Below are 22365 nucleotides of genomic sequence, written 5' to 3' on the forward strand. Positions count from 1 at the left end.
TCCTATTATATATAGTTAAGGTAGCCTGAAATTTTCGCCAAAATAATACTTACAACTCACAAAATTGACATTCAGGAACTACCTCGCCAGAGGTTGATGTACAAAATCCAGAAAGAGTGCAACAAATTTATTAATAGTTTAACCAAAAAAAAAAGCAAACGTAATTAATGTTTTATATATTTATATATTTGTTCAAGTAAAATGGATCATGACAAGAGAATAATACTTTTCAAACCAAATAAATGAAGCAACGAAGAATTAGGGTGGAAAGAATTTTATTTTTCCGATAAGTCTAGCATAGCTCTTGTTTTGTTTGAGCCATTCATTATAGTGGTGCAGCCGGAAAGGCAGCTTAGCACTCTAATCTTTTTGAGCAAAAAATTATACCATGGGCAGACGATTTTTCTTTTTTATAAAATTTTATTTATTATTATTCTGAGGATGGAGCTGCCAAATGTGATTATCCTAAGAGTTGGCAATTCGTAGCCATAATATTTTTTTGAATAAATCATCATCAAATGCATGAGTAAGTAGTAAGCTTTACATATAGTTTGAGGGGGAAAAAATGAAGAGTTTTTTGATTATTTGGAGAAAATTGTTACTACAGTCTATCCAAGAAATTGTTGATGGCTCATTCTAATTAAGAGTGTCAGAAATTTACTCATGATGGAATTAGGGATTGGCATATTAATTTTTGCTCATGTATCTTTATTTTTTTTTGTTATGAAAATAAAGAAAGAACCATCCTCATTATAATTATTTAGATTCTAAGATTCAAATACAGAAGCTTTGACTTCTAGACAGATTGGTATGACCCCTACCCAGGACAACCCTAGTTCATCTAGCTAAGTTATATATGCCATGGTAGGAATTCTATAGTTTATTAGCTTTAGTTACTTATTTTGATATTATGAGTTCTACAGAATGTAATCATTTGTTTGTAGCAGCCAAAGTTTATTGTGATTTAGCATCTATAATTGTCCAGAGTAACATGGTAATATTCATTAGGTTTTGCTTAGAATTTTCTTTATACATTAAGGGGTTTAAACTTTAGACAAAACCCTATATCCATACTCGATTGTTTCCTTATTTTTTTAAGAAGATAAAATAAAAGTTCTTACAAAAAAAACGTAAAATAAAAGTCATAAAGGAATGAAGGTTTATGTAAATATGTCTCCCTTTGAGCTGACTTTCGAGATTAAGATAGCTGATCTCTCTCTCTCTCTTTCTCTCTCTGTGTGCACTGTAAGCCGGACAGGCTTTTAAATGAACCTGTCAGAAAGCAACCAAAGGGTCAATGGCATGATGTGTTCCTCAAAGAGAGAAAGAAATAAAGCAACGGAGGGAGCACCAACTGAAAAGGTCGTAGATAGCCGGTTACTAAACTTTGCTCTTAACTAAAACTGAGATTTTAAATTATTTATAACAAGGTTTGTGTATCAAAGGTTGTCTTCGTTAATGGACTAACTGGATGAATTTAAATATGGTTTTAACTTATGTTAGATTATTATCTAAAAGAAAAAACACTCATATTGGATTCCTTCTGATCATGTTTTCTAAGACAATGAGATCAATCTCAATGGAAGAGCAAAGACTTCCTGAAAGGAAGGAACTGAGTAACTTTAACATCGATCAATTGAGCTCAAAATTAAGGCAAGTAAATCTCTGTTGGGTGGGGCCATAGGAAATCCAACATCAGAAATCCAGCAACTGTTGACTCACATGTAAAGCTATCTGAAAGCACTAATGGTGCCACTTTCACATGCCCCGTCAGAGGCTTGTGGTCCCAAAGACAAGACTATCAAATCTTATGGGTATATACTGCTATTCAAAGCACCAAAAACCACAACTGGAACCCCAGCAAAATGTGTTTCTACCTAGAATTTGGGAGCCTAGGGCTATGGTTTTCCCATCAGTTCTCAGTGCCAAGCTTTCTTCAAATATCTGGTTATTTCGATGGTGAGGATTCTCCTTCATTATAATTAACCTTTTGCCTTCAACTATGATGATTCTCTCTCCTTTTACTAAAACAGACACCTATTAATAATTCCCAAGGATTACAAATAGCTTTCCACTTTTTTTGAGCAAAAAAATATGTATCTACTTATATTTGCTAAATGTTGTAAACACTATTTTCCATCCCCCATATATCATCATCTTAGAAGACCTTAACTGTGCTGCATCATGATCGCATTCTAGCTAGATTACAACCATAGGGCATATTTTTAGGTCATTTAAATGCAACATATGTTCGATAGGCACATGATCAGCAACCAATTCTGATTGTTTAATTGTTCGCATGCATCTCGCACACTCGATTAGATAACATATTAGTTAATCAATAGTGGTTAATAAGAAAGCAAATTGGACGGGTTGGCTTGGTCTAAGATGGTCTTGGGTCAAGCTCAAACCACTAGTATCAATACCCAGGACCAAGCTCAGACCAATAAGCAAAAGTCGATGCCTAGTTTTGGGACTTCTCATTTTGGTATCAAATTGAATATTAATAAAGTAATCTCTCGTTCATCTCTTCAATCTTGATTCTATAATACTAAAATCACTTCAATGATTTAATGTATCATATTATTAGAGGGACAATCCTTAACATAATCACTAACTTCTATTTCATCCAATAAGAATTGGTTATAGAGCTTGGTTATCAGGTGAGCGATGATCGATTTTACTATACGTTTGCTATATGTAATGGAAGCTTCAAGTATTCCCCCTCCCCCACTCCCAAAAAAAAAAAGGAACTTATGTGGAGTTGATCATTGTCCAACTTAAACGTTTGATTGTGTTGTGTAGGATCACGTAAAAGAGAAAACTTGGATGAGGAAAAAAGACTAAAACAACTCTTGTACTACTAAAGACATAAACTCAATCTACAGGAATTCTTGAGAAGCCTATTGTAGGTAACCTTTTCCACTATTTTCCCTCTCTTTACCTGAAAATTTAAATTCAAGAAAAACCCTAACTTGGGAACAGAATTATATCTACCATGCACTTAGTATACAAGTATTACCATTCTTATTTTGCAAGCATGATAGCCCTATGCACTAGAGCTTGCCTCTGGCACGCCATAGTTCCATATCTTTTGATGAAGGGATCCATATGGATTTATAAGCCTGGGCCGATTCGTCACCTAATAGCTTAAGCTTTTTTCGGACACTAAATCTCTAAAAGGTGGCTTCAGAGCAAAAACCCAAACATGTGTCACAACTTTGTCATTTGTCTGAGTTCCCCATAGAAAATATGGGAATTGTGTAGCGCCTAGGCTATGGGGCTGGACCTACTCTCGAGTAGGATCCAATCCGTAATGAAGGTATCTTGAGATTGGTTGGAAGCGATTATTATAACTATATATCAACTAATCAAGAGGTGCCACGTCAGTTACAAGTTCTCATAGCTTTAAGTGTTTTTGGAACATGAGTCTAGGGCACATTTGCTTGTACACGTGGCCTCTGCTAACATAGCACACATGCTCCAATGTGTGGGTCCATCAAGTGCATGGCATGAGGATGGTAATATTTGTAGCTTTATCGTGCGTATGGAATAATGATGATGGAGAAATTGTAATGCTAAGATTGAGATTGTGCTAATTTAGACATCCACTAATAAAAGAACTCATAAGAAAGTGCATGAAGTTGGAAATGGACTCTTTGTAGATGTTGCTTGGCAACCGCACAAAGTCAACTTCGATGGATCCATTTATTCGAGTTGGCGATCGTAGAGTTAACAGTTGCTTGGTAGGAGTTGAAGGTGGCATTCTCAAGCTATTTGCAAACCACTTGGCCAATTTGGTGAGCTCTGCTCGAGAAAAGTTGATTTGGATGAGTGAATTTCCTTCCCAAGCTTTTTTTTTTTTTTTTTTTGCCGCTAAAAATAGCTTAGCTTATCTTCTTCAAGTTGTTGCTAGGAGACTTCTTTCATCTTTGGTGGCTAGCCACTTACTGCTACCAAACATAAGCGTGCAGTTATGGGTTACATGCTACTCACGTAGCACGTTGTTTTTACCCTTGAATGATGCTAGCCTCTTACAAATACCGTCAATTAAATATAGTGTTGCTTCAATTTTTGACATGAATATCAAAATTTAGGAAACAAGTTAATAGCTGTTGGTCTACAATTTTAAAAGATTCGTGTCACTATCTAGGTCATTTTAATTCAAAGTGAGTGCCATACATGATGAATAGTATTATGTGAGTATTATTTAGATTAAGGATAGCAATTTACTTCACCCTGTCGGGTACCCAACCAAATCCGAATGGGATAGATTTTACTTGACTCGCAGTGGATCCAAGGTGAATACGAGTAATAGTAAAATTCACCCCAAATCCAACCCAACTATATATATTGTTTTACAAATCTCCTTTCTTAGATAAAAGAATTAAAATTGCATAATAGTAAAAAAATGATTTTTATACTTTTATTAGTTCCAACCTATTTAACTCTATTCGTCCCACTCCATTCTGAAACTCTATCTGCCCTTCTCTGCCTCATCCGAACCTGAGACAAGTACGAAAACTCTATAGACATGCAAGAAGCCATTCAACTAGGGACAAAATTCGAAAGGAGACGGTGTGGGTGGTGGGGGTGTGAGGGAGTGCATTACGTGGAAAAGGGGTCAAAAAAAGAAAGGTGAGACTTAGTCTGCATTATTCCATCATGGTCTCTCCGGACGGCAAGCGAAGGTGGAATGGTGCTATTCCCACGGAGACCAAGACATAACTTTTACTTAAAGAAAGAGTTTATTGTGATTTTTTATCCAAGAAGAGATGCCAATAGAGGCCGATTTACTCTTTTTCTTTTTGAACCAACCAAGCTAAATGAGAAATGGCTACAAAATCTTTGTATGATTTATTTACCATATTCTTCTAGATCTCCGTACCATAAATATCAGCTTATGTTTTTTTCTGGCTGAGGTACGAAGGACCCATATTCAGTATTCTAGCAGAATTGCTGGCGCCCATACTAGTGCAAACTGGCACATCTCGGCCAGTTTCCGATCAACGGTACAACCCTCCTTATGGCCTCTTATGATGGAATACCCATCAGAAAAACAATCCATAATTGTCAAACGAAAAGGAGTTGTCATCGAGACAATCAATCAAATTGTCAAAACCAAATAAAAATACATAACATCTGCCCGAACGCCATCAAAATGGGCTCATTGGCAGTGCAAAACTGCAAATCCTCAACAAACTCTGATCCTAAAGAAATTTCTACGATTGAGATGCATATTTCTATTAGTCATGCAACTTGGGGCACGTATCCAGTACATCGAATTGATTGGTTTTAAATGGACCACACGCATCTCCATTCACAAGAGTACCTTGGTGGAGCACAAGCAGTAGTAGGCGAAAAGGGCCCGATGCAACTTAAAAAATAATGAAAGCGCCTCCCTGGTTGCTAGCTGTACACTATCATATTCTGCGAATCCCTTCAAGACACATGAATCAAAAAAAAAAAAAAAAAAAAAAAAAACCAAATATACACTTCACAACAAATCTAAGATAACATTTATTTCTTTTTCCTGAGCAGTCGCTGTACCAAACAAAGAATAAAAATCTCCTTCCCTTCCCTCCCTTCAACGCCTGCTCCATCTCCTTCCTATGATGGCCAACAAGAGTCGCACAGAATCCATCCACCCCGCACCCCAGATGGCCTCCCTGATCTGGCTCCTCCATGGCCTCCTTGCAGTCATTTGCTCGAACCCAAGGCCAGTCCTCGCGATGCCGCCGGTTCCACCCGTCACCTGCGGCGCGACGGGCTGCCTACTCTCCAACGCCTACGGCGCCTGGTCTGACCGGAAGGACTGCTGGGTCCGGACTGTCGCCTACCCGACGACTGAAGACGAACTCCGGTCCGCCGTGGCTCAGGCCAGTCGAAGGAACGAAAAGGTCAAGGCAGTAAGCGGATTCTCCCACACCATTCCGAAGCTGGCCTGTCCTCCAACGGAGAATTCGACGCTGATAAGCACGGCCAAGTACAACACGGGGATCGAGGTGGATGTCGAGAAGCTGACGGTCACGGCGGATGCCGGAGTGGGGCTGAGGGATTTGATCGATAAGGTGGAGGCGGCGGGGCTGAGCCTGGTGGCGGCGCCGTACTGGGAGGGGGCGAGCATCGGCGGGGTGGTGAGCACGGGGTCGCACGGGAGCTCGTGGTGGGGGAAGGGCGGGGCGGTGCACGACCACGTGGTGGGGATCAGCCTGGTGGTGCCGGCCGGGAGCTCGGAAGGGTACGCCAAGATCGTCAGGCTGGAGCACGGAGATCCACTGTTTAACGCGGCGAGGGTGTCACTGGGACTACTGGGAGTCATCTCCAAGGTCCGTAGTATATTCTTCCTTCGGATTTTCTTCATTGATGGTAATATTATACCATGCTATGTGCGAGATTCAAGGGTTTAGGCTGATGGTTTACAGCTTGACATGAAGATTTGGCACCCTATCCCAACGCCTCCCATGTTTGGATGGGGCATAAATGAGAGGGATGACTCCTTATGGGATATTCCTCTCCCTTGGAGGATATAGATGAAATAGGCTTATCCTTCCCTTGTGCAAAATTTAAATCGTTAGCAAAAAATTAAATTGTTAGCAAGACTATTATTATTACTATTAGTGTTAGTATTACTATTATCGTTATCACCACCATAGCTAGGCCTCGCACTCCAGCTGGAGTTGGGTATGAAAACAAATGCGTTCCTCAGCTATCTCTACTTTTCTGAAATTCAGGAAATTGACAGATCATAGCCTTCCAGTATCACTTTGAATTCTTTGTTTTCTGGTTCCGTCACACCCCCCTCGCCCCAGTCCTTCTTGAAGCATGAAATCAAAACATTTGGTTTCCTCTCTTCCATGGATTACAATGTCATCAATTATGCTCTCAATTATGTAATTAAGTTTGTGTAAGGGCTCGTTTGGTTCGCGGAAAAAAAATAGAAAAAAGTGTGGTCCACGGAAAAGTAATAAGATGCCTCTTGTTTGGTTGGAGTTTTTAAAAGAAAGAGACGGAAAAATTGTATTGACATAAAAATATGATTCTCATATTTCATGAAAAAGTCTTTTTCATGAGAAACATGAAAAATTACTTTCCCACGAGCCAGAAATCACTCAATTTTTATTTTTTTCTCAAAAATACCCTCTAGCATTAAAGAGACATTAAAGATCTAATTTTTATTAAGAGTATAATAGAAATTGTATATAACTTTTTCAGAAAAGTTGATGGTCAACCAAACATAAGCACTCTAAAAATCTGTTACTTTTCCATGATCAACTAAACATGCCAAAAATACTTTTTCAGGCATTCTCTTCCTAGAAATCTGCTTTCCAGAAATCATATTTCTTTAAGAAAAAATGCTTTTCGCGAACCAAACGAGCCCTAAAAGGAAGCACAAGAGGTAAAATTTTTGCGATCTTAGCCTTACCATCTCTCTCATCCTGGATGCTTATTTCTGTCGGCAGTCACTAGTGATGTTTCTCCAAACTATTAGGGAGGGGGCAGTTGCCGTTTACATTACATATACTCCTACTCTCGGGCACAGTAGTGATTACCAAATATCAGGTCCAACCAAATTAGCTCAATGAGCTTCCAAGTCATGCATCATGGATGCCTAAAGAATTCAAAAAGCTCAACGTACTTCAGCGCCTCAGAGGAGCTTCAAATCACAACCTCCTGCATAAACAGTGCAGGTCATTAACTTCCGGCTGGAAATTAAAAACAAAAAAAAGTGGAAAAGTTACAAAGTAGAGGTATCGAGCAAAAGGCCTTGATGAAGCCCTGTCAAGGAATGACCTCATCCAGAGGAAACCTTCAACAAAATAGACATCCGAACCGAACAAGCTTTTGTCTTTCATTATATCCTTCTCAAAGCATAATTCGGAGAAAATGAACCATTGCCAAAGTCAAGCATAAGAGTTGATAAAAGGAAATGGATAAGAGCGATCGCAGCACAATCCAACATCCTTAACGAACAAGGTCACATATGACAAAAAGATTCGAGCACCTTGGAAGCATGGGCTGCAGAGAGGAGAGAGTTGTTTGATTCAAATGGAGATGTTTATTAGTGTGTAAAGGTACAAATTTTTTCACACAGCTTCTCTCTTTTTCCTTTTCCCCGTCTTCATTCTGGGCATCAATTCCATTTGCTTCACTACAAAGAACAAGTACAACAACTGGAAATTGATCGCATGAAACTATTTTGAGAGACCGACTTATCTTTTCCTGATTTTCATTTTTCTTTCTCAAAAAAACTTCTATCATATTTGTTGGGTTTTTGAAACTTTACGACCAATTCTGCAAGGTTTTCAATCATAAACTGCAGGTGAGACTCTCACTAGAACCTAGATTTAAAAGAAGCGTAAGCTATTCTTACGAAGATGACAGTCTCTTCGAAGATGAATTCCTTGATCTTGCTCAGAAGCATGAGTTTGCAGATATCACCTGGTATCCATCACAGCATAAAGCAGTGTATAGATATGATGATCGAGTTCCCTTCAACAGCTCTGGTGAAGGTGTTAATGACTTCCTTGGGTTTCAGTCAAATCTCATTGTGGTTTCCACTACGGTTAGAGCGACAGGTACCTTTTAAGTTCTAACCCTATCAAATCAAGAATTATCTTTGGCAAATGAATGGCAATCATAACATTTCCTGATGTTGTGCAGAGAAGGCACTAGAGAGTGCAAGGAATGTCAATGGGAAGTGCACCCTGGCTGCTATAGAAGTGGGATTCAAGAAATTAGTGGGCACTGGGTTGAAGAACAATGTAATTTTCACCGGTTACCCAGTTGTGGGTTACCAGGGTAAGATGCAGACTTCAGGTTCCTGCCTATATTCACCATCATCTAACACTGTAAGCTCGTGTGCATGGGATCCAAGAATCAAAGGACTGTTCTTCTACGAGACTACAGCTATCTTTCCTGCTCCAAAATTCAGAAACTTCATTCTTGATGTCAAGAAGCTAAGAGACCTAAAGCCAGAGAATTTCTGTGGTGTAGATATATACAACGGACTTTTAATACGGTTCATTAAGAGTTCAGAAGCATACCTTGGACAATCCGAGGATTCTGTTGTAGTGGATTTCAACTACTATAGAGCTGATGAGCCTTCGATGCCTAGGTTGAATCAGGATATTTGGGAAGAGGTGGAGCAGATGGCGTTCTTCAAGTATGGAGCTAAGCCTCATTGGGCCAAGAACAGGAAGCTTGCTTTTACAGGTGTGCAACAAAAGTACTCTAAAATGAGCAAGTTTCTTTTGGCAAAGAGGCAACTAGATCCTCATGGTATGTTTGACAGTGAGTGGTCAGATGAGATGCTCCTTGGGAAAGAATTGGCCAAAGATGATGGGTGTGCCTTGGAAGGACAGTGCATCTGCTCAGAAGATAGGCATTGCAGTCCAGCAAAAGGGTACTTGTGCAAGCCAGGTCTTGTTTACAACAAAGCTATGGTTTGCAGATATACAGAAACCTTCAGCACAGTGATGCTGACTGATGAGAATTCTCAAAATGTTTTCCGCCATAACTAGATATTGTGACTAATAAAATTTGTGAAAAACAGCCATATTTTCAGGCAAAGGTCAGATCAGTAGATCAAGCCATTTGAACGTGCCATCCATTAGATGTTGGAAATGATAAATAAAAAAAACCATAACAAAGGCATACAGTGTCTAGGCAGATGACTATGTCTAGAACAGAACAGTAGGATTCAGAAAACAGGACACTGTAGATCTGGAACAAACAAGCTATCGTACGCAAAATCTTACAACATAATTCATCATAGAATGTTATCAAGGGCTTTCTGCTGTAATTAAGAAAAGGTTTCGTCATCAGAAAAGGAACGAATGATGAATTAGTAATCTAGGAAACTAGTGTGGACCCCCATCATGAGAATTATGAAGTCAATAAACCAGCACAACACAAGTGGAAGGTACAATTTACATGCAAGACATTACAAAGAACTGAAAATCGCTATCTAGATGCTCTGCATATAGGGGAACACCAGAACTTCCCAACCTCATAATAACTATTGCAAGTAATATACCAGATATAGAAATGTAAAATATAGAGATGCTGAAGCTATGCTACATCTTATGTTTCTCCACCATCAGCTCTGCACCAGGCAAAAGCTACAACTTCACATGTTGCTTGCCTCTCTAGTTTGTAAATTTGATCTCTTCGCTAGTACTTAGATATTGAAGAAGTTTTCCTAAGAGTTCCACCCTTCCACTATTGGAGAGTTGTTTTGCTGAAGAGTGGAAGAAGGAAATTTTCTAGGATAAGCATACAAATTTGCAAATCACACACGCCCCTCTGAAACACCCCAAGAAGTAGCACATGCCCCATTACATTCACTTCTTCACAAGATAACCCATTGTCCACCTCTCAAACTCCCTCGCAAAATGGCAAATTCAGACATGTTCTACCACCAATTTGACCACCGATGAGAAATGAGGAGAGGTAGATAAGGAAGGTGAAGTGCGAGAGAAAAAAGTAACATGAAATTCTGACTGGAGTAAAATTTTCCTACAACAAACACTAAAAACAAATTATGATAGGATCCCTCTATGGCATGACTTCATTAATATAAATTACTGAACTTTTTCATCCTTAAGAGTTGTTATCCATGAATCCTAAAAAAAGGTCTCAGAAAATTGGTGGAGAGAATTACCTGAGATGGGATAAGCAAGTACAACATCCGCAGGGATGGATTGTCAAGAAGTTAATGATTCCAAATTAGCAAGAAAAAAATGAAGAAAGCTAAAAGGATAAAATATAATCATGAAATTAACTTACCAAACAAAACTCTAGAAGTACTCCATATATGATGCTGATGTTGCAAATCCATTAAAATGAAAAACATACAGTATTTACGAAAAACGGAAGTAAACAGGCATAAGCAAAAGCTAAACAAGCTAACATATGAAACGGATCATAGATTCCACAGTCCACACATATGGGGACAACAAAAAAAAAAAAGGCACCTTCAAAATCTCTGCATATACTTGAGAGGTGGGGCAGATATCTGAAGATATACCATCTGTGTGTATCCATTGAATACTGAGGTTTCAAGTCTTGCTAGACCAAGCCTCCTAAATAAACCATACCTTCCATCTTCAATTATTGGTTCAGGTGCACGAGCAGGGTCATATCTAGTTTGATGGGTAAGAGAGGGACCAGCCACTGGTGGGAGTTCCCAGTACACATCCAACACTGACTCCACAAACCTGCTGTTTTGAAAATGTTCTGCATAGGAGATTGCCTTATTGCTGTGGTTAAAATCATCACGCATGTATCCTCTAACACCCCACCATGCTTCACCCTTCCCACAAAGTTCATCAATGTCCAAAGCCTTCTCCCAGAACCTTTTTCTTTTTATCCTTATTCTTGCTTCATCGCTATCTTTGAAGCAGCTATGCCCACCACCTATAATAAAAACACAAATTCACAACGTTAAGTCAAATGAAAACATACTTAAGGTATCTAAAGGAAATAGAAGAGATAAAAAGTCTGAATTATCAACCATTTCCCTACTCAATGCAATGCATTGCAATCACTGCACATAAAACAAATTATTCAAAATGTTAAAGGGTGCGCATAAATAAATAAAATGAGCACTATTCTTTTTCGAAAGACAATTCAAATTACTGAAGGCAAGAGATGTATCTCTCAGTGGCAGTTCTGTGCAGGCATTAGAGGGCTTTGATTTCTGCGCTGGACTTGCAGATGGTCATTGATTTCAGACTACTGGCTCAGAATGGACATGTGAGGACTAGACAGAAAAGTTAGATATGTGGCTCGCCATACAGGTGTAGAGGATGCATAAAACTTACTGATTTTCCATTTATCAATTATACTCACCTGGTTGAACAATGTTTCTCACCCGGACAATTATTTGAGATCATATGCCACCCTAATAGACAAGTAGTTTGCTTGGCAGTGCATCATTAAGATTTGAGCATGGTTGAAGCAACAAGATTTTCATGATAATCTGCATGATCTCATGGTGACTTCCAAAGTGATGATCAACCATTTAATATCTACTACAACAGATTAGATTAAGGAGGGAAGATGATGCAAAAGGATTTTCTTTATTTGGAACAGAAACAAGGAAATGTATATCATCAGCTGAGATACTCATACAAGATAAGAAGACATGAGCGTCCTCTATGCACAGCAGAAAAGGAAAATTCAAGGATTGCAGGAGATAAAGATAACTGGCATGTTGAAAGATCTGATCAAGGAAATGGAATATGATGGCAGAGAATTTCAAGGAACACTCACACAGAAAATCTCTTGGAGACAACAGATAAAGAGAATTTCATAAACAGCATGAAGAAAGAGAGCTGTTGGAGACAACCACCTCAAGTTATCGAGTTAAAAGAAAAGTATAATAACACCTGATGAGGGGCAAAACGAATCGTCCTGCTCACAACAAGGGGACCGCTCAATTTTGGCCAAATGGGCCCCCAGCACCGACCGGGCTGAATATCGGCCCCCACCAAGAGCCAGTCCAAGCCCAGATTTCGCCAAAGGCCCTCGGCCGAATTTCTCCGCTACCGGGGCCCGCAGTAACCCTCGGGACGCCCCAAAAGCCTCTTTGACCTCGGAGCGCCTCCTGTGTTCGCTGACTCGCCCCGGCCAAGCTCGGGGCGCCTCCTGTGTTCGCTGACTCGCCCCGGCCAAGCTCGGGGCGCCTCCTGTGTTCGCCGACTCGCCCCGGCCAAGCTCGGAGCACCATCCTTATTCGCCGACTCGCCTCGGCCAAGCTCGGGGCGCCTTCTACAATCGCCGACTCGTCTCGACCAAGCTCGGGGCACCTTTTACGATCGCCTACTCGCCTCGATCGAGCTCGGGACGCCCTCTCCGACAATACGCCCCGACCTTTGAGCTCGAGGCACTCCGCCGAGCACATCTCGGAACCCGAGATACTAGGCTAGCCTCAGCACCCGTCAAGCTGACCTCGTCAAATGCATAATGCCACTTCTCAACGAGCTCGGCCTTGCCAATGACCGCACTCATGTGCGTGCCCACGCCCTCCTACATGGCCGTACAGTGCGAGGCCACCACGTCATGCTTAGCCAGCTGGCCCACGACAATCAAGGACAACGTCATGCTACTCCGGCCATACCCTGCTACGACTGTCAACACCTTACCGTCGCCAAAAACGGACAGCACCGCGCGCCACAAGCAAGCACTGGCTGCACGCCACCCCCACTCATGATGGGAACGGGCCATACCTCCGCCACCTAAGCACCCCTACCAGGACTATAAATAGCCCAATCAGGTAACACCTAAGGGACTTTTGGGCGGGACCAACTGAATACTACCCTAACTTGATCGTTGAAGAGCCCTCACTGGAAACACCGATGAGGCTTTGTGCAGGTATGCCGCCGCGCGGGAGGTGGCTCCCATCCTTTTCTTCCACACTCCGGCAGCTCCATCGACTCCCCCGATGTAGTCACCCTCGGGCCAGATCTGAACAACATTTGGCGCTAGAATAAGAGCATGAGTCGTGATCATGAGGCTAAGGGGTCACAAAGCTGCAAACACATCGAGCAGCCGGATACCAACTCCCAGCCACTCCCTTCAAAGTCCACCTCCTGCAGCACCCGCACCAGCGAATCAGATTCCTCAGGTCCAGCCAGAGCAGTTTTATCTGCTCGTTCAACAAGTCCAAGCTCTTACCGTGGCTGTTCAAAGCCTTCAGCTGGTAGGAGCCTCATCAATCGCCGAGCTCGATAGGAAAGTCGAAGAAGTGGGGCGACAAGTCCAGATGCTCCAGGCTCAAGTTGCGGAACGCCACGAAGAGCGCCATCGTTCGAGGAGCAGATCCCCTCGAAGGTCCGATCAATATGCCCCCCTCCAAGGTTTTGGAAAGTACACTCCCCTTACGTCCTCCCGGACAGAGATCCTCATGAAAATCAAGGGTTGCGGCTATCTCCGACCTCCACCGAAAATGCGACCCTCGGGGTCGCGAAAGCGTTCGGACAAATACTGCCGCTTCCACAAAGACCACGGTCATGACCAACTTCGTAATAAGATTGAAGCGATTGTTTGCCAAGGCCTGCTGAGTCGGTTTGTCTGTGGTCAAGCCGACAGAATGGAGCTCGAGGGACGGAGCCCAGAGCCGCCCAACCGGCCCGACAACAATCGCCCCAGCGCAGGAACCATTGGCACTGCACCTGCACATCCCGCACGCTAGTGGCTTCCTGACTTCGGGGGGCAAGGATGAGGCCGCACCCCCATCAATCCGGGTCTGACGACCCGAAATGTAAGCTACAACCCCGGAAGGGACTTTAGCCCCTCCAGGTTAGGGTTTTTAAATCCCAGAATACGTCAATTAATAAAGTTACCCTCTGGAATTTCTCTAAAGCATCTTTGAAACGCCCTGATGGGCTCGACGCATTCCGGTTGCCCCCGCGACATGAGTTATATATTGATAAATTTACAAAGTCGTCCCTCAAGCCCGGCTCGGGACGCCCTGCAGTGCCAACTGAGAGCCAAAGGCCAGTGGAAACTGTGGGAGTCTGTTGTTCGCCAAGGCCAGTGGAAAACTCTAGGTCGGATTAAACCCCCACGATCACTCGAAGAAAACAAAGAAAAATTTGTCCTTCCACTCATGAATGGAAGTAGATATGCCCCCAAAGAGCTTGCGCCCTCCTCGAGGAAAGAAGTACCACCATCATTTGTCCGCGGAGTTGCCTTTTAATATAAAACAACTCCGGAAAACACTTATCAAGGTGGACAAACCATGTCCAAAGCAGAGGCCGAGGAAGCCGATTATCATTCTCCACGAGTTCGAGGCGAGCTGTGCGGACACAAGACAGTAAGCCATCAGAAACTCGTCCACGAACTCGTGCAGAGGAAACCTCAACCCCGCTCGGAGCATCTCTACGTACACCCTAATCCAACCTTTAGGTGAGTTGGTGACTCGCCCTCTGAGGTCTGGAAGCTCGAGGACGAACTCCAGAGGAACGAAGAACCAGACTCGAACCGAGCCCAAATCCTCATCACTAATGAGTCACTCATGAGCGAGCCGATCCCATACGGACCTAGGCCCGCCTCGAACTCAGCCTCCTCCACATCGGAAGAAGCCTGTGCTCGAGGCGAACCTACGCCAAGCATCAAGGCCCTCGTGGGCAAACTCATTGCCTTAGTCACAGAATTATAAAGAAAGAAGAAGGCAAAGAACTCTCCGAGCAACCGAGAAAGAAATAAAGCGCCTACCCAAAAGCTCGCCGAAGAAGATAAACGGGGAAAAGAAGAATGATCGTCGGGGATCAAAAACAGCACTCGACGCAAAGGTCAATGAGAAGCTCCCAAAATGCCCAAGGAGAAGCTCCAACGCTACAGCAATGGCGGCCAAAAAGAAAAGGGGTAGAGGCGGAAAAGATCAAATGATAACCCTAGGGTCTACGACGGCTCTGATCGGATAGCCCAAGCGATCAGACGAGCTAAATTCCGCCATGTGACAAGCCCCAAAATGATCTCAACAAATCTTTCCGGATCGCGGCACTAAATGCCGATCATTATGGCAAGGTGCTCCAGAGAGCGGAACATTAATGATCGGCCTCTTGCGTTCCATCAGATGAGACGCTTCGGAGAATGAAACATTAATGGCCGGCCTCTCGCATGCCATCAAGCAACCCCTTTGGAAAGGAACACCCACGTGGAACATTAAGAAGCTCCCACGGCGGATCCTACTTTCGGTAACGTGGCAGCCTAAGCTACCTAAGCTTAGCTCTGAAAGCCAGACTCAAAGCCCTCACTGTGAAATGCACCAAGTGTCCCCTAATCAGCGTGCACGTCTTCACAAGCGCTGGGCCACAACGCAGGACGACCAACAATCCGACTACTTCCTTCGCCCAAGCCACAGAACAACTCGACCTCGAAAGTCGAGGAGCAAATGATGAGGGGCAAAACGGATCATCCTGTTCACAACAAAGGGACCGCTCAATTTTGGCCAAATGGGCCCCCAGCACCGATCGGACTGAATATCGGCCCCTGCCAAGAGCTAGTTCAAGCCCAGATTCCGCTGAAGGCACAGTTGACCTCAGCCAAATTTTTCAGCTGCCACGGCCGCAGTAACCCTCGGGATGCCCCAAAAGCCTCTTTGACCTCGGGGCGCCTCCTGTATTCGCCGACTCGCCCCGGCCAAGCTCGGGGCGCCTCCTATGTTCATCGACTCGCCCCGGCCAAGCTCGGAGCGCCATCCTTATTCCCCGACTCGCCCCGACCAAGCTCGGGGCACCATCCTTATTCGCCGACTCGCCCCGACCAAGCTCGGGGCGGCTTTTACGATCGCCGACTCACCCCGACCAAGCTCGAGGCGCCTTCTACGATCGCCTACTCGCCCCGACTAAGTTCGGGGCGCCTTGTTCGCCGACGCGCCCCGATTGAGTTCGGGGCGCCCTCTCCGACAATACAACCCTTGAGCTCGGGGCGCTCCGTCGAGCATACCTCAAAACCCGAGATGCTAGGCTAGCTTCAGCACCCATCAAGCCGACCTCGCCAAATGCATGATGCCACTTCTCAACGAGTTCGGCCTTGTCAACGGCCGCACCCATGTGCATGCCCACACCCTCCTATGTGGCCGTACAGTGCGATGCCACCACGCCACGCTTAGCCTGCTGGCCCACGACAGTCAAGGACGGCATTATGCTACTCCGACCATACCCTGCTACGACTGTCAACACCTTACCGTCGCCAAGAACGGACAGCACCGCGCCACAAGCAAGCTCTGGCTGCACGCCACCCCCACTCATGATGGGAACGGGTCATACCTCCGCCACCTAAGCACCCCTACCGAGACTATAAATAGCCCCGTCAGGTAATACCTAAGAAACTTTTGGGCTGGACCAACTGAATACCACCCTAACTTGATCGTCGGAGGGCCCTCACTGGAAACACCGCCGAGGCTTTGTGCAGGTAAGCCGTCATGTGGAAGGTGGCTCCCGTCCTTTTCTTCCACCCTCCGGCAGCTCCCTCGACTCCCCCGGCGTGGTCACCCTCGGGCCAAATTTGAACCACAACACCTAAAAGTGTTTTTTCTTTGCCTCAAACAAGAAAAGAAAAGAAACAGTGGTCTTCCTTAAATGGTGAAGAAGAGTGCAAAAAATATAATTTATGGAAAATAAAGTTGTCTTTCAGAAACACCAACACTAGACGAACCACAAGGGTGGAGATCTGCTTGTAAGAAACCGCACTTTTCATATGAGAATACCTTTGGTCTTTCACTTTTCATATGAGAATACCCTTGTTTTTTAAAAAAAACAATCAGTCTCTCTTTGGCAAATCTTAGCAAAATGGAAGTTTAACCAATCAACAAATGCCTTCTTTTTTTCAGAAGATAAACAGGGCAGCATACTAACTATTTTTGTTTCCTGATTTGATTGCTTGATTCACTCAATTCCAATGACAAACGAACTGAGCTATTCTAAACTGCTTGGCATTGAAATTTAGAATTTTAGATTGATAGAATTATTCACTTTAGAATTAGGGGCAGGTGAGAGAGAGGTTCAAATGCAAGTGCGCGAATGTGAATCTTAAAAAAAATAAAAATAGATACCATGCATCGACATCGAGCCATCCATGCGGAAATGTCACACTTTCATTGGCTAACACACCGTCCATGAGCTCTTCTTTCTGTTTTATCGGAGAAAATTGTCTTCTTCGGTTATTGAACTCTCCTTTCCAAAGCGTAGGCATCAAACAATAATATCTTTTCTCTCTCTCCCTCTTCCCCCCCCCCCCCCCCCCCCCCCCCCCCCCCCCGCCCCGCCCCCCCATCTCTCTCTCTCTCTCTCTCTCTTCCACCCCCTTTTGATACCAACTCATAGACCTCAAGCCAAATTTGTCAAAGGGCTAAGAACCCCTTCCATGTCTAGATGCTATAGATGTAATAAATATACGTAAAAAAAGCAACAATGAAGCATGTCCAGTAAGTAAATATAATAAGTAATGACAGAAAATATAGTTGGTGGAGCTGTGATAAGATTTGAGAGCATGCAATCATCCATCTTTGGAACTTTTTACCACTAGTTTGCAGGAAAAGAAGGTTACCCATGGCAATGGTTTCACAATCTGTTCATTTATTAATTAAGTGGTTTCTAGGGATAACATAGAAGAGCTTTTTTTTTGTTTTAATAATCAATCCTTTGGGAAAAATTGTTAAGTAAGATTTTCTAGCTAACCATTACCAATTTGAAGGCATGACATTCAGCTTGTCAACTAGGTGCAGCTGTCTGGTATTTCTCTTAAAGTAAAGAAGCATTTAGGCAGCAGGATCAACAGCAATTTTACAAAGACACCCACAAGTACGTACAATACACTAGATAGAAGTTTCTGAGTACCAAGTTTTAAAATTTAGCTGGTGGAACCTTTGCATTTCCTACGTACCACTCCATCTTCCAAAACACAATTATGCTCTTCCTATGTGGAAATCTTTGCAAGATCAATTTCCAATAACAAAATAACTCATCCTAAGTTAAAAGATGCTTTCCCATTCGCAGATTAAAGATCCTAAAATTTGTACCTTCCTTGGTTAGTTGGTTTTAACATGTCACCTATTAATCATACCAGTCACAATGTAAGCTAACTGAAATCAAGAAACACAACAGTGAGTTTGAAGTTTGGATTGCTTCATCCATTGAACTTTGTAAAGTGTCAAGAATTTAAATAAGTGATGCATAGCTGGATGGAGGCTCGCACCGTGAAAATGCATGAACAAGTATACATGGTACATAAAATCCAAGGAAGAATACAAGTGTGCACCTCTAATATAAGATTGGTCACATATTTGCCTTAGGGAATAATGGTCTCCAGTTCCAGTATCATAGTTATCCTCAAATATAAGATGCCGGAATCCAGCTTTCAGTGCCTGCTTTAATCTGTTTCAGCAAGCACAAAATCAGAGCCACAGCTTATGGGAATATATGCTAGAGCAATAAATGAAGATAAACAAAGCCAATTCAACTTCTTGACTCATGCTCTTGCAGAGATAACTAACATGTACAATGAGGGGATGGACTATGCTTTTCTTGACAAGAAAGAGTATCTATTCCTCTCAAGTCCAAAATCAATAATTGGGCATTTAACTCGCAGATTCAATGGCCTCTAAGCTATGCATCATACGGATACAAAAATGCAAGTTTTTCATTGTGTTAGTGTGCTAACATACATGATAAAATATTTAAATTGCAAATTCATCTTATTAATCATAACACACATGTTAAAAACATATATAGATTGATAATCAATAGATTTTAATGCTTGGATCATAGAAAAACATGGTCTCACATCATTTTAACCATTTATTTTATACCCATTTGATGATTGGGTTATAGACTATCAAAACAAAACATGTGATTTTTGGTTTTTGAGCATTTTTAATGGTAATGATCATGATCAATGATATAAATTTCTGATTTGAATACTCAATGATTGATTTTGGAGTTAAGAGGAGCCGATACCCTCTTCTCTCAAGAAAACCAAAATCCATTTCTTTGTATTTGCAAGTCTAGATGATTACAAAAAATTAAACATCACCTAGAAATGGAAAAGTTCAGAGCACCATTATGGGGAAAAAGAAAAATTTCAGTAACACCTGGGTTGACCATACTAGATAATTTTTTTATAACATATGGAATGCTTATGTGGTTTGGACTGAAAAGGACCAAATACCGGGCATGGATATACCTCTTCAGCTCATTCTGGTGATCATCAAAGAATACGAGCACCCGGCTGAGATCTGAAATCCCATGCTTCTTCATAACACTTGCCCAGTTGACACTTCCAAAATCCAAAAAATCCTTGCCAGTAAAGTAAGTACAGTTCTCATCAACATAGGCTGGCCCCTTCTTCAGATACTTCTCCGGGTGTCGAGGAGAAAGCGATATAATCCATGTCTCCGGCATTGCTTGTCGAAGGACCCATGTAGAATGCCCCTTGAATGCACCGCTCTCAATCATCAGATCTGGCTTAAGCCAGCGGGCCATGAACCAGAGTCCAAAGCTATGGTCAAAGCCCATACCATACTTGTTGTTCTTGATTGGACGGGTCTCATAGATCGGCACAAACTCTTCCAAGCCTTTGAGTAGATCCTTTGTTGTCCACTCTACAGTTTTGCCATGTTTCGATCTGCCTTTTGCCAAGAAGAAGAATTAAGAAACAATAGAGAGGCAGAGAAATTCTAGCAATCAGATGATGGGTCCCGAAAGGAAAAATATTGCAATCTTGAACCTACTCTTATTATTTAAAATAAAATTTTCAACCCATTCTTCTAGTTCACCCAATCGAGCAAATTAAAGAAGTTCGCATATTGATTGCAGGAGACCGGCGGTGAAGCCTTAAGGAGCAAGATCGAGAAGAACACGACCCAAACAAGAAATGTATAGAAAAAGTTGAGATAGAATGCTAAAATTTCCATAACTAAAAATCGTGTGACCTACCAAAGAATCATGATAGAAGAGGCAAATTAGATGAGAACCATATTGGTTCGAACAAAGGAGAAAACTCTTCGGAAGATTCCTTAAATTTTCCACGAGTCCCATTATTATCACATCTAAACCACCAAAATAGACAAGAAAAATCTGGAACCTGAAAAGGGACAAGCAAAACTCAGATGCTAGAAATCCAAAAAGGCAACAAGAGATTCTTCCAACAAGTAAACACAGAATCGAATCCCATCATAAAGTCAAATCTTAGAAACCCTAAATTATTTACTGAAAAAAAAAGAAATCAATCCTTTTTCCCAAGATCAGTTAAAGAAGCGACAAATCGAGCAAATAAACCTCAAGAAACCCTACATTTCCGCAGATCGGAAGACGGAGAGGATAGAATTAAAGAGCTTACACCAGGGAACGCCGAGGGAGCCGAAATCGGAGGCGAGGCCCTCGAGGTTGGCCCCAAAGAGGGCGTTGCGAGCGATGGAATCGTAGGCGGAGACACATATCACCGGGCGCGAGCGGGAGAAGAGGAAGCAGGCGACAAGGAGGAGGAGGAGGAGGAGGAGAGCGAGGGACACGGCGAGGCAGTGGGAAACGGAGCCAAGGCGGGCGTGCTTGGAGATCCGGGCGGCGAACGAGGCGTGCTTACGGGTCTTGGACTCATCGTCTCCATCCTCCTCCTCCGGGCACGGCGGAGACCGCCGAGCCGAGAGCACGCTCTCCTGCATCTCCTCCGCCTTCTAGCGCTGCTGTGAGAGCGAGCTCGATCTCCCGGCTATTCTCCTCTCTTCTTCTAGGGCTTTGATTATTTTTTTCCCCCTTTCCAACCGCTCTGTTTAGTTTGTGGAGTTAGAGAGACCGAGGGAGTGAGAGAGGGAGGCGCGGATGCTGCGGAGTGAAAGGTTCCTTCGGTTTTAATGCTGACGAGATCGGTTTCTTGACAGGAGTGGCGAATGGGAACGGAATAGTTGGGCTTGTGGGCCCTGCTGGGTTGGGCTAGCATCTTCGGACACGACTTGTCTTAAGACAAATTTTAGGCTCAAGAGGTTTCATCACAGGCGACAGGGGTTGGAACCTCCGAGCGAAGGGTTTCATTGAGTTTAGCAGGGTTGCAGGCAGCCTGAAAGGGTATATCCTATGCGAGGCAGATATTCGGAATCGAGCGGATGTACCTCGAGGGTGATTCATCGGTGGTGATTGATTGGATTCAGGGAGTGGATCGGTTTGGGGATGACCACCTCCTCATCCGAGAATCCCGCAGGATGGCTCAGATGCTGGCTGACTTTCAGGCGGTACATATATTTAGGAAGACGAACCGGGCAGCAGACTGGGTCGCCTCTTTTGTCGCCCGGCACTCCGATGGTTTTCTTTGGACGTCTCCACAATTGTACTTTTTACTTTCCTGTGATTTGGAGGATTGTACTCATATTCGAGCTATATGAGATGAGTAGCCATTTTTTCCAAAAAGAAGAAGAAGAAGAAGAAGAAGAAGGCTAGGGTTTCACTGAGTTTAGCGACTGACACCTTGTAACTACACTCCAAATGATATTTTTTAAAAAATATATTCTTTCTAATAAACAGCATCTTTCTTCAGCCTGAATGCCTGTGTAGGAAGGTCTCTCTTTTGAGCCTACTGATGGCTAATTTTGTTGTCTGAAAAACTATCTTGCAGAAACTTAGACAATATCAATAAAGACTCAAATTTCATTAATTTAAAAAATAATGCTTACGAAAAATATAGACAGTATCTAGGGGTTCCCATCACCGGTCGGCGACTGTGCCGAGCAGACTGTTTCGGGGTGGAGCTTAGTTTCCGACAGCGACTGGAGGGGTGGCAGGTGAGCGCCTTCTCCATGATGGGCAGAGTTTTATTGGTGATGTCAGTATTGAGCTCTATTCCCTTGTTCCTGCTTTCGAATAC

General features: G+C 43.0%; 2 protein-coding genes across 3 annotated transcripts; one reads left to right on the forward strand and one right to left on the reverse strand.

The window, feature by feature from the left end:
- The first annotated feature begins 5528 nt into the window (after positions 1-5528).
- Positions 5529-9578, forward strand: GULLO3 (D-arabinono-1,4-lactone oxidase family protein). The gene is made up of 3 exons (XM_008791084.6): positions 5529-6329; positions 8324-8579; positions 8665-9578. Exons 1-3 carry the CDS (start codon positions 5613-5615, stop codon positions 9522-9524), a joined length of 1833 nt encoding a protein of 610 aa, XP_008789306.4. The 5' UTR covers positions 5529-5612; the 3' UTR covers positions 9525-9578.
- A 1204-nt stretch (positions 9579-10782) lies between these two features.
- LOC103706836 (uncharacterized) lies at positions 10783-21354 on the reverse strand. Of its 2 annotated transcripts, none has more exons than XM_008791082.6 (4): positions 20851-21354; positions 19696-20140; positions 18772-18887; positions 10783-11421 (listed from the first exon to the last, which is right to left on the reverse strand). In XM_008791082.6, exons 1-4 carry the CDS (start codon positions 21170-21172, stop codon positions 10982-10984), a joined length of 1323 nt encoding a protein of 440 aa, XP_008789304.4. In that variant the 5' UTR covers positions 21173-21354; the 3' UTR covers positions 10783-10981. The 2 variants fall into 2 exon arrangements, with proteins under 2 accessions (XP_008789304.4, XP_008789305.4); XM_008791083.6 differs by having other exon boundaries at positions 19696-20136; positions 20851-21331.
- Positions 21355-22365: the final 1011 nt, after the last annotated feature.

This window comes from Phoenix dactylifera, chromosome 1 (assembly GCF_051530095.1).
Source record: "Phoenix dactylifera cultivar Ajwa chromosome 1, Ajwa_hap1_PhDact_Kaust_v1.1, whole genome shotgun sequence".
Taxonomy (NCBI): Eukaryota; Viridiplantae; Streptophyta; class Magnoliopsida; order Arecales; family Arecaceae; genus Phoenix; species Phoenix dactylifera.

Bases quoted from the DNA above. Each gene is read 5' to 3' on its own strand.
- GULLO3 (XM_008791084.6), top strand. From the start codon at position 5,613: ATGATGGCCAACAAGAGTCGCACAGAATCCATCCACCCCGCACCCCAG. The intron at 6,330-8,323 runs GTCCGTAGTATA...CATAAACTGCAG, and splicing joins TACTGGGAGTCATCTCCAAG to GTGAGACTCTCACTAGAACC. The intron at 8,580-8,664 runs GTACCTTTTAAG...GATGTTGTGCAG, and splicing joins CACTACGGTTAGAGCGACAG to AGAAGGCACTAGAGAGTGCA.
- LOC103706836 (XM_008791082.6), bottom strand. From the start codon at position 21,172: ATGCAGGAGAGCGTGCTCTCGGCTCGGCGGTCTCCGCCGTGCCCGGAG. The intron at 20,141-20,850 runs GTAAGCTCTTTA...TCTTGGCAAAAG, and splicing joins CTCCCTCGGCGTTCCCTGGT to GCAGATCGAAACATGGCAAA. The intron at 18,888-19,695 runs GTATATCCATGC...TTGCTGAAACAG, and splicing joins CACCAGAATGAGCTGAAGAG to ATTAAAGCAGGCACTGAAAG.